Consider the following 11,809-nt stretch of genomic DNA (forward strand, 5'->3'; position numbering starts at 1 on the left):
ACAGCAGGGGCCGGGTCGCTGATAGGTTTCACACACTGCAACATCGCAAACAACATCGCTATTGCGTCACAAAACCGGTGACGTTACAGCGATGTCGTTTGAGATGTTGCAGTGTGTAAACCCAGCTTTACAAGTACACTGTAACAGCTGAAAATGTAATCATATGAACCACTTGATGGAATGCCCTCATGGAAATGGATTTTTATTTGTAATATTACCTGAAAAATAAAAACCGCAATGAAGTATAATTAAAAATTTAATACAGAAAGACAACTTAATTAATCACCAATTTCAGACAAACCATTCTTTTCACTGGGTTACTATACCTCTATTAAACACATTAATCATGAATGAGAGACATTGATAAAGCACTTTTACAGTTTATCTATTAATGGCTTTACAAACTGGAGTGCCACATAAATGAAGGCCTGCAGACGTAATTTCATATGTATTTCGGTTCGGTTTTGCAGAACACATGAAATAGCACCTACAGCATATGGTCAAACATAACATATACTAAAAAAAATAAATAGAATTAAATTGTTGGAAATTAATTTGTCAAGTAGATAAAAAAACTTGTTCAGTTCTTTACTTTTTTTTCAAAAATGCTTTTTAAAGGGGTGGTGCAATACCTATAAAGCACTTTATAAATATCTATCTTTTCACCCTAACCACTTTTTTTCTAATTAGCTTTATTACTATTTACTACTATTAGCTTCTCCCAATCCTCCTAACGTGGTTCCCCGAAAATAAACCCTACCCCAAAAATAAGCCCTAGCAGGAATTTTCGGCCTTTCGTAGCAAGGCTTAAATATAAGCCCTACCCTGAAAATAAGCCCTAGCAGGAATTTTCGGCCTTTCGTAGTAAGGCTTAAATATAAGCCCTCCCCAAAAAATAAGCCTAGCAGGAATTTGCGACCTTTCGTAGCAAGGCTTAAATATAAGCCCTATCCTGAAACTAAGCCATAGTCATGGTTCAATAATGAAGTGTCCATGCAGCTAAAAAAAGGAAAAAAATACTGCAGGACACTTCATTAAATAAAGCAGACACCCCCAAAAGAAAGAAGACAGACCCCGCAATCATTCTCATCATACTTTGGAATGAGAGGACCTGCAGGGAAATGTGCACACACACACACACACACACACACACACACAAACCTTACTGCTCTGGTGACCTGGAACACTGTGGAACAAGAGACCTTGTGGTGGAACGCATCAAGGATCTTCCACCGCAGGTCCTCGATGCGCTCCACTGCAGGTCCTCACGTTCACAGTGTCCCAGGTCCCCCTGTCTGCTTGAAGCAGTGCAGTATCACCGGATGTGTATGTGTATGTGACTGATGTGTGTCTTATTTGTGTCTGATGTGTGTGATTGAGTGCTGACTGGAACCAGTGAAGGACCGCTGTGGAGATGACAAGAACCTGCAGGGAGCACGCGCTGAGGACCTGGTAGCGACGCAGATGTCTAGGGTCTGGTAAGTATGATTCTCCTGGCAGGTGTCTGCTTTTTTGGGGTATAAACTTACCCCCAACCTGTGTTTCCCTCAATTAAGCTCTACCCCGAAAATAAGCTCTAGTGCATTTTTTGGGGCAAAAAAATGTACAAGACAGTGTCTTATTTTGGGGGAATTACGGCATTACCTACATGGGATCAAAAAATGACCACATTTTTAGTCGCCGCAGTTAGAATCACTGCTTCTAACATGACAGTCTTTTTCCCTGAAATAAATCATCAGGGAGTAGTGATAGAAGCTGTGTGAGTGATTCCAATTTGTGTGTATCAGCTCACCATGTATAAGCTCACTTCTGGCTTCTCCCTGGAGCATGGATAGGCATTGCCACAGCCCAATATTGCAAGAGTAGAAAGAAGAAAAATCCTGCTCTTCAGGCGAGGAAAGCCACGGTCTTTATTTTAGCATTCAGAAACAACGAATAGCATAACCAGCACTACGCGTTTCACGTGAAATAATCACCCTTAATCACTGCTTCTAACATGACAGTCTTTTTCCCTGAAATAAATCATCAGGGATTGGTTCTGGAAGCTGTGTGAGTGACACCAGTACCACCCCACAGTGTAATACTATTGTATGTTCTGAGGATTTCGATAGCGTTAGGGCAATGACAACCAGAGACGAGTTCTTGGTACAAGATGTTTATAATATGTAACCACGGTAGGTACAGAACGGAACAAACACAGCAGAACAAACACACGAAATACTTTCCCGAAACGGAGCGAAGGGAATTCCCGGGGCCACGCACCGGACTCCCCCAGGGAGACCACCAGAGCGAACCCCTATACAGGGACTGTCCAGCAATCACCCCGGAAGGCCTAAATGCGCAGCAGCCGGGACACAAGGGGCAAGTGGTAAAGTCCAGGAGTGTCCGTACGGGATGATAGTCCAGAGTGGTTACAAACCGGAAGGAACCGGGCAGAAGAACACAGACGGCAGACGGAGTCCAGGCACAGCTTGAAGAAACCGGGTATGGTCCAGAGTCGGTCGGTATTCTTTCAGGAGGATCCAAAGGCAATCAGGAATTAGAAGCAGCAAGGCAGGAGCACACAGCAAGCAGTATACTCAGGCACTGGACTAGGCTTAGAGGCGGCCTTTTAAGCAGCTGGACAGGAAGTAGGGCAACAGAACAGTAAACTCCATGTTAACCGAGGGCAAGCTTTTGTCAAAAGAGAACTGGAAAACCCGGAAACCTGACACACAGCTTCTATCTCAGCTCTTAAACAAGTCGTCATCAAGAGATGATGAGGGAAGTGATAGAAGCTGTGAGGAGGCACTGGTGTCACTCACGCTGCTTCTATCACTGCCCACTGATGACGATTTGTTTGAAAGAGACCTTCAATTGAGACTGAAGGTGTGGTCAATTACCTCTAATGAACGAGAATATTATCAGGGAACGGTGGTGACAGTACCTGTCGAAATAGTCCATGTATACTTCTAATCAGCACTTTTAAGAGAGCGCTACTTGTGTGGCGGCATGGTGTCCCACTCATGTATAGTTATACAAAGCCTGGCACTCACATATGCTAAAGTCACTTTCGAAGATTTGTTTTATCAAATTATCAGATCATAAATTACGTGTTTTGGCTCTACCAGAACCTTTTTCAAATATAATGAAAGCCCTTCTATAAGTAACTGTGGTTAGTAACTGCAACATCAGGGCAATAGATGCTGCAAGGAAGCGAGTACAGCCCCAGCCTCCTGTGATGTCACAGGTAGTAAAGTAAAAACCTTACAAATTACCTATCAGAATAAGGTGAAGTGTAGGAAATGCAATAAAGCTAATTACAAAACTGCTTAGGGCTTAAACATAAGTAATTAGAAAGGGCTTTTTAGGTATTGGACTACCCCTTAAATACCTTTGTAATTAAAATTGTTTATCAGTAAGAAATAACACATTAGGCTATATAGTTTGTCTTGTTATTCCTGTAAAAATATATCTAAATAGTTTTGAACAAAAGAGCAATTAGTGTGCGGGGGTGGAACTCAGCAAAGCTCATGAGATCAATTTAAAGCTTTGAGTGTTATTTTTATTGTCAAAAAATGATTATAACAATACAGTAGATGAAGACTTTTGTACTTCTAATTTCAGGTGAAATTATTGACCTAAGCTGAAAATGAAATAGCGAATCAATCAGCAGACTCATACAAATAGTAAATCCATACATAGCATGTCTCATGTCCCTCGAGGTCACCTTCATTAAATGAAATATCATTTTTGTGTGCTATGACTGTGAGACATTTCTACATAAAAATATAACAGTCAAAACAAAGGAAAACATTGGTAGGGAAGTGTGACGCCCTGGCAAAACCAGGTAGTCACACATTAGGCCCCCCGCAAAACACCTTCCCTCACAGGGTTACATACAGTTGACCTGAAACCCTAGTCAACCCCCTTCAGGGCAAGGCAGGCACACCAGTGGGCGGGACCAGGCAGGTAGGGAACGCCCACCTAGGGGTCTAGACAGCCCGGGGCAAGAAAACAAACAGTTGAGTTGAATTTTGAGTTGGAGTGGAGTTGAGAGGAGTGGAGGCTGGGGCTAGGTGTAGCCCCAGCGGAGGAGAAGCTCAAGTTGAACAGTGCCAGGGTTGGAGCCCTGGTACCTTGGCTAGATGGCAGACAGTGGTCCCCGTCGGCAGGAAACGGGAAGACGGCAGCCTGAGATCCGAGGTGGACCGGGACAGGGTTGGAGCCCGCTGGTATCGACACCAGAGACCCGACCCGGAAACCGTGCACAGAGGGGGTACTCGGACCCTGAAGCCAGGACCGGAACCAACGGCCTAGCTAATCAACCGGTTGAGGGTAGGATTTTAGGTCCTGTCCCAACCAAAGTCCCAAAAGCAGATAACAACCTACAGAGAGGGATAGGGCAACCGCCAGGGCCCATAGATCCCACGGGTCAGCGTCAGCAGGCACGGCTCCTCAGGTACACAAAAAGCCGGGAGCGGACTCCCGTGTTCCATATTGGGAAGTCTAAACAAACAACAGAACTACTGCAGAGGAAAAGATAGCGACCACCAGCCCGGGTGGGGGACCAGAGTACAACCGGCTGCGGCGGCCGGCCACCAGCACCTTGGTTTACCAAAAGACTTGTGTGATTCATTTAATTGTGAGTAACCAAACACCCCCTGGTACGTCCGGGCGCTCAGGCCCCTGCCATCGCCATACCCTGCACACTGGGTCCCGGGGCAACCATCCCTACCCACGGAGGGGTTAACATCCAGCTGCCACTACATCTCCCCCGGGTGTCCCACAACAGCAGCGGTGGTGTCCCACTTCACCACACACTGTGGGTGGCGTCACGAACTGAATACGGCCAAGCCCGTACAACTACGTCCCCCTTTTCATTTGGTGTGTCCGTGTGACCCCCGGGTCCGGAGAATCCCTTGAGCCACACAGCGGGTCCGGATCTGAGCAGCCTGGCTGCTACAGGCGTGGGGGCGGCACAGAAGATTGGAGGAGGCCATTGATAAGCAGGTCAGATTTCCTCTAACTGTCCTCTATGCACGTGCCATGCAGAATTCGGAGAGGCATCTCTGTGTATAGAGCAGACACTAACATTTTTTATGTGTATTCCTAAAAATTAAATATAAAAATCGCGGCGGGAGGAGACCTGGATACCGGCCCCCCACAGAGGACGACGGCCGTTTCGCCTGTAAATAGGCTTCTACGGGTCCACGTCTAAGTGCAGGAAGGCTCTCTTTAAATAGGGGAGTGTATCCAGGTGCCAAGCCGCACATGTCGACAAATGAGGAATGTCAAGTGATTTTTGTGAATACATACAAACAGTTAAAAAACCATGTGTCAGCAATCACTGCTGAAGTTTAAAACCAACATTCAGATAAATCAGAGTTTTTACAGATTCCAACAAAACTTACAATTATATACAGCTTTTTTGTAAATTTTTGCAGATACATTACAGATTTATACAGATTTCTCACCGATTTTTTGCTAAAGTTTTTTTAACAAAGTTTTTTTACAAAGTTTTTTTACTACTACTTCTTTCAGGTTACTCATGGATTCTTTTAGGCCTCTGCCACACTCACGTGTAAAAAACGTACGTTTGGTGTAGTCCGTTTTTTGTGTCCGTGTTCCGTATTTGCAGTCCGTTTTTCCCCTCCGTGTGGTGTCCGTATGCATATCGTGTGTCATACGTGTGTACGTGTGTGCGTTTTCCTGTGCGTGAAATACGTCAGTGTGTGTTCCGTGTGCAGTCCGTTTTTTGTGCGTGTTTAACATGTTTCACACATTGAGATAATGGTGATTACTTGGAATTAAATGACACATAGGTGTATGTGATTAGGACATAAATATAAGTTAACTATAAACTGTTTCCTGCTTGTATTATGCCTTGGAGCACCTATGTGTTGAGACAAAATTGTGGCAATGCCATTATCCACGGAGGCCTTAGTGTTTTTATGTTGGATTATATCTCGTCGTTTTGGCGTTAGACGGCACATGTTGCATTATGATAATGTAAGAAGAACCAGATTGTGGGTGCATCCACTAATGATGATGCGGCCTATGCATGGTCATTTCCATACTTTATTTTTTGAGTTACGGAATTTCCCAGATAAGTTTTTTTCATACTGCCGGTTGTCAGTTGAGAGTTTTGATTACTTACTAAATATTTTACGACCTCATTTGCAACATCAGGACACTTGGATGCGGCTTTCCATTTCCCCAGAGGAGAGATTTATGGTGACTCTGAGGTAATATATTTGTTATTTTTGTAATTTGTGTAAATGTGTTATTTTTCACAGTGAAATGTGTAATTGATCATTATTGATGTAATCTCATTTTTGATTCAATGTTTGTGTTTTCTTATGATTTTTTTAATTTAAAAAAAAATAGTGTTAATTGTAAATCATTCTTTGTCTTGTTTTCATAGATTCTTGGCGACTGGTCAATCTTTTAGTGCTTTACATTTTGATTTTTTGTTGGGTCGATCAACCATTGCCGTTATAGTACGTCACACATGCGACATGATATGGCAACATTTAAAAGAACAAATGATGCCTCAGCCAAACAGAGAAGATTGGTTGAAAATCTCTAAGGGCTTCAAGGACTCTGTTGACTTTCCTAACTGCATAGGAGCTTTGGATGGCAAGCATTTCAGAGTTAAAAAGCCACCAAACTCTGGGTCACGTTATTTCAATTTTCATAAGTTTTTTTCCGTTGTTATTTTGGCATTGGTTGACACAGAATACCGATTTATTTATGCAGACATTGGGGCCTATGGTAGTGCCTCAGATGCCCGTATTTTCCGTTCATCAAGATTAGCCCAACGCCTGCAAGAAAATGCATTATTGATCCCCCCTCCAGTTGCCCTACCTGGTACATCTGGACCGTTGGCACCATATGTGATGGTAGCAGATGCAGGATTTGCATTATCCAAACATGTTATGCGACCATATCCAAGGAGATCCATTGATGACAGGAAACAGTACTTTAATAATCGGCTAACTAAAGCAAGACGTTATGTGGAGTGTGCATTTGGTATTTTAGCTAACAAATGGCGCATTTATCAGACAACGATTCAGTTGCAGCCAACCTTTGTCACATCTGTACTCAAGGCTACCATTGTGCTTCACAATTACTGTCGGATACATGAAGGAGGAACTTATGTGGATGATGAATTTCAGATAAACCATGTTGTTAATCCCACAGGTGAACCTATGTCTCATAATTCCGTGACATCTGGTTTACAAATTAGAAATTTATTTACTGATTACTTTAATTGTTTTGATGATACTAATAATAGTGATGATTGTTAAGATTGTGATGGTTTTTTGTTGTTAAAAATATAAATTTATTTTATTATAGGAACTTGGTTAATTTTTCTCAACATCTCAGAGCTTAAATCAAACAAGTATTAAAGGGCAAATGCGTTAATCATAAACTGACATTTCTGTTAGCAACATGGTTTTCTGAATGTTGTATGTATGTGTATGTACATTTCTGTGTTACTATCATGTTTTAGGAAACTTATTTCTAACTTACAACATTAATAATGTTAATCGTCTATTGAAAAAATGCAATATTATTAATAAATATCAAAAATAAACATGTTTCTTTTCTTCAAAAACATAATCTTTTATTAAGAATAAGCATATTAATCCATAAATTAAGGATGTTATTTTTTCACATCCACATTAAAAATGTACATATTGTTCATTTTGTGTTAAATTTTTCTAAATGTAAATTTTAATGCTAATCTTCATAACATACAAAATATACTTTACATACAAGAGTCATTGTAAAGAAAATGTGTGCATTGCTTACAATGTTGAAAAATGTCGGCCAATTAAGTTGCTATCATGTTGGACATTGACATAGACAAAAAAATTGTAAGCTGTGTTTTCAGAATATTAGAACTAATCTAACCATCAAATTGGTTGGGTAAAAATGTGTTAATACATTTCCAAACATAAAGGCCATAAAACATATATGTGATCCGTCACTAAGTATAATCACACATGTTTTTAAAATCTTTTCAACTCTGAGTTTGCACATTTTTGGAAATCCCTCTTTTTTAACATTTTGACACATTCATCAGATTTGTTGTTTGATTGTTAAGATTAACAAAAATGTGCATCACAAGTCAACAAGATCTTCTAGTGAAGTAACCTGAGTGTTGCTGAGTATGTTGTTTTGTGTGGCCTCAGAAATGGTATTTTCAGGAATGGAAACAGTTGTTTGCTGAACAACATTCCTATTACTAGCTACAGTAGTGTGTGGAACAGTCTGTTGCATGCTGGTTTGTCCCAACACATTGCCTGTGGTTGAGTACACCTGTGGATCTACATGGGTAATTGGGTATTGTGTGTGTGTATGTTGTTGACCTTGAGGATAGTTGACTGATGTTTGTAAGTGTGGTGTAGGTAACATAGTTGAGATTGGATAATGAGGCATCATGAATGATTGTGGGTATGTTGAACCTGGAAACAAATTAGGTAAACCACCAATATTTGTGGGTTGAGTAAAGTAACTAGTAGTTTGAGTTGGTTGTAAATTCATATAGTTCAAGGGTTGCTGAGATGTAGCACTTTGTACTGTGCTTAAGGCACCAGTATTGGTTGCAACATACCCTTGTCTAATTGGTGTTGGGAATAACGTACTTGAAGCAATTGAAGGTTGTCCAGATTGTTGTAATAGTGGATTATTGACTATTACAGTTGCCATTGTTGTTTGTGTTGAAATTGTATTTTGATTGTCTGTTGTGTTTGGGACTGTATGTTGTTGCATAATGGTACGCCAATTTTCTATGGCCTCATACACTCTCACTGGTTCCTGTTCTGCCTGACTAGCTGACAGTAGGGTCAGCATAGCAGCTCTTACACGTTCCTGCCTATCTGAAGGAATTTTGGTTAAGCTAGTTGATAAAGAGCGACAAAAACGCTCGGCATCTGTTTCTGGAATTAAAGTGTTCATTATGTGAATAATGCGTGTGTCAATTATTTCCGGTAAGGATCTCATTTCCTCAGGTCTGCGGATTCTTCTTGCACGTAGAGGTTGTGGTGCAAAACGTGGAAGTACATTTGTTTGTGTTGCTTGTGTAGCTGGTGTGGTTGTTTGTTGCGTTGATGAGCCTTGGGTGTTGGTTTGTGCACTCTCTGTCCCACCCTCATGTGATTCAGTTGCTGCATCTTGTTGAGTCTCAGGAATTTCAATGTCTTCTCTGGCAGGTTCTTGTTCTGATGCTGAGGTGGCTGTAGCAGAGGGACCTGCTGTTGGTTCATCATCTGATTCGTCAAGATTATCCTCCGTTCTATAAGAAATGAAAAAACATATTACAATCTTAACATTTATCTTTGTCCAATTTTCTTCAGGGGTTTTTTTTTTTTTTTAAAAAAAAAAAAAACTTACTGTGTAACTTCTAAGATGGGTGCTAGGAAGCTTATTTGTTCATAGTAGACATATCTGCGTTTCCGGCCTTGGCTGGATGAGGATGGCATAGGGTTGTACTCCCTTCGGTACTGATCACGGGCTGAACGCCAACGCCTTTTTACCAAGTCAACTGTGGAAAATTAACAAATATGTCACTTGCAACATTCTCCATAAATCTGCACACATTAATTTAAATAATGTTTGCGAAATTTAATATACAATTTAACACAATTATGTTGGACAAATACTTAGGATGAAATATAATTTATTTAGATATTCTTCATTCAAAAACATGTTTAGACATTCACACATAACCAAATAATATTTCTGAATAATTATATTTTAAGTAATTGTCATCTATATTTAAGTTATAATTCGGTGTTTTTGCAATGACATTTGGCTAAAAATTACTCGAAATATTATTTGATACATGTAGGTAATGATATTGACATGTCATTTTAAACAATTTTATTTTTAAAAAAAAAAAAAAAAAACATTTTCAAGTGTGATACTAAATTTAGACTAATACAACAGGGAATTTTAAAACACATGACAGTTTAATCAGTTAATTAAGTAAATTCATGAAGAATTCCAAGTCAGATTACAAATTTAAGTATACTTCGATTTTTGACACTGATGAAAGTTTGGTGATACTATGAAAAAAGTGTACAGGAACTCAATATATTGAGTAGTACATACACCAAATCTTCTCATAGGATTTTACACTAAAAGACAACATAACTATGCCAAAACAATCAGAGTTTGAAAGTATGAAGAAATCCAAATATAGATATTAAATAAATAACTATAACAAAATACAACAACTTACCATATTTAGCACGCTTTGCAGGAGAACATCTAGACCATGCATTATTGGGGTACACTTCCTCAGCTACTTGATTCCAATGGCGATCAACTGTCAGTCGGTCATGGTAACCATCTACACGTGTATCCCATAATGGTGGGTGAGTCTCGACAGCTGTTATAAGTTTCTCCGTGTCCACCCGTGGTGCCATTATTATATTTCGAAGACGAAAGTTTGCTCAAAATAGATCTTGCAATACACAGAACTACAACTTCTTGCTTGCTCACTCCTTCTGCAAATGCACAGTTAGTTTTGTGCAAAAAAATATGTTAGCTACGCCACCTGAAAGTATTTCAGAGTGTAACAAACTTTCTAATTAAAACACGGACACGGACCACACGGATAGCATACGGAGGCCATCCGTATCACGTACGTGTAAACACGGACCCATAGGATTTAATGGATCCGTGAGGACGTGATGCCGGTGGAAAACGGACATGTCAGCGCTTTTTCGACACGCACAAACGTACGCACGGAACGGACACACGCTCCGTGCGCAAACACTGACGTGAGGCTTTTTAGATTAAAAATAGTATGTCAACATCAGCACGTGTCTCCGGTACGTGCAAAAAATGCCAAAAACGTACCGGAGGCACGGATGTGTGGCACAGGCCTAAGGCTGTAAAAAGCAATGGTCATAGTATAATTTAATGAGTCACTCAACAAATGTACATGACGATTCCCACAACTCTTTGCCAATTAATTAAATATTCTATGACAATCATCATGTACACGAGTCCCTTAAACATTTTCCAGATTGACAAAAAAGGGGGAATGATCACTATATGATGCAATAAATCGCTATCAAAAATGATCTATACATGATGATTATCATAACTTTTTGCCCATTAATTGCGTACATCAGAAAATGCTTTATATCCAGCCATAAAGTAAGCATATTTATAACCTTTAGACAAATAACATAATTAATCAAATACGATCCTCTGTACCTCACAAAAATACTGCCAGATCATTTCGGTCATTAAGACCCAAACCACCTTGTGCTCCATATTTTATTATTAATTTTGCCTCTGTTTGAAGCAAAATTTTGTGGAGATCCCCACCCTGTGGGGGTAGGGTAGTTCTCACCAAACCCGCGAACCGCAGAACGTCGGGACTGCTAGCATGGGTCTCACGTACATGTTCTATTAATCTGGGGGAACCTTTTCCCGTGTGGATGGAATTATAGTGTTCTTTAAAACGAATATATAAACACCTAATGGTTTTTCCAATATAGAATCTTCCACATGGGCAAGTCACCACATAAACCACATATTTCGTTTTACATGATATAAATTGTTTTACTTTATGCGTATGTGAACCAATCTGGACGGACTTGCCCGTAAGGTGCAGGCTACAAAATCTGCACTGTCCGCACCGATAATTCCCAACTGGGGATTGTGTATCCAACCAGGACCTCGGACTCATTAGCCTGTTCCTAACTAGCAAGTCCCTCAGATTATGACATCTCCTGTATGTGACTAAGGGTCTAGAGCTGGTCATGCTTGTGAGATCTGAATCCTTCTCTAAGATATGCCA

The 11,809-nt window shown here is 40.4% G+C and overlaps 1 protein-coding gene across 1 annotated transcript; it reads right to left on the reverse strand.

Annotated features, from left to right (window-relative positions):
• Positions 1–374: 374 nt before the first annotated feature.
• Positions 375–9,558, reverse strand: LOC142310607 (uncharacterized). The gene is made up of 3 exons (XM_075348152.1): positions 9,385–9,558; positions 8,637–9,286; positions 375–487 (listed from the first exon to the last, which is right to left on the reverse strand). The coding sequence occupies exons 1-3, from the start codon at positions 9,471–9,473 to the stop codon at positions 375–377; spliced, it is 852 nt and encodes a 283-aa protein (XP_075204267.1). The 5' UTR covers positions 9,474–9,558.
• Between the last annotated feature and the right edge of the window lie 2,251 nt (positions 9,559–11,809).

The sequence above is a fragment of the Anomaloglossus baeobatrachus genome, chromosome 1, assembly GCF_048569485.1.
Source record: "Anomaloglossus baeobatrachus isolate aAnoBae1 chromosome 1, aAnoBae1.hap1, whole genome shotgun sequence".
NCBI lineage: Eukaryota > Metazoa > Chordata > Amphibia > Anura > Aromobatidae > Anomaloglossus > Anomaloglossus baeobatrachus.

Excerpts from the sequence above, each read along its gene's own strand:
- LOC142310607 (XM_075348152.1), bottom strand. The coding sequence starts at position 9,473 with ATGCCATCCTCATCCAGCCAAGGCCGGAAACGCAGATATGTCTACTAT. Across the intron at positions 9,287-9,384 it reads CCCATCTTAGAAGTTACACA|AACGGAGGATAATCTTGACG; the intron begins GTAAGTTTTTTT and ends CATTTCTTATAG. Across the intron at positions 488-8,636 it reads ACAACCTTCAATTGCTTCAA|GTGCTATTTCATGTGTTCTG; the intron begins GTACGTTATTCC and ends CATATGCTGTAG.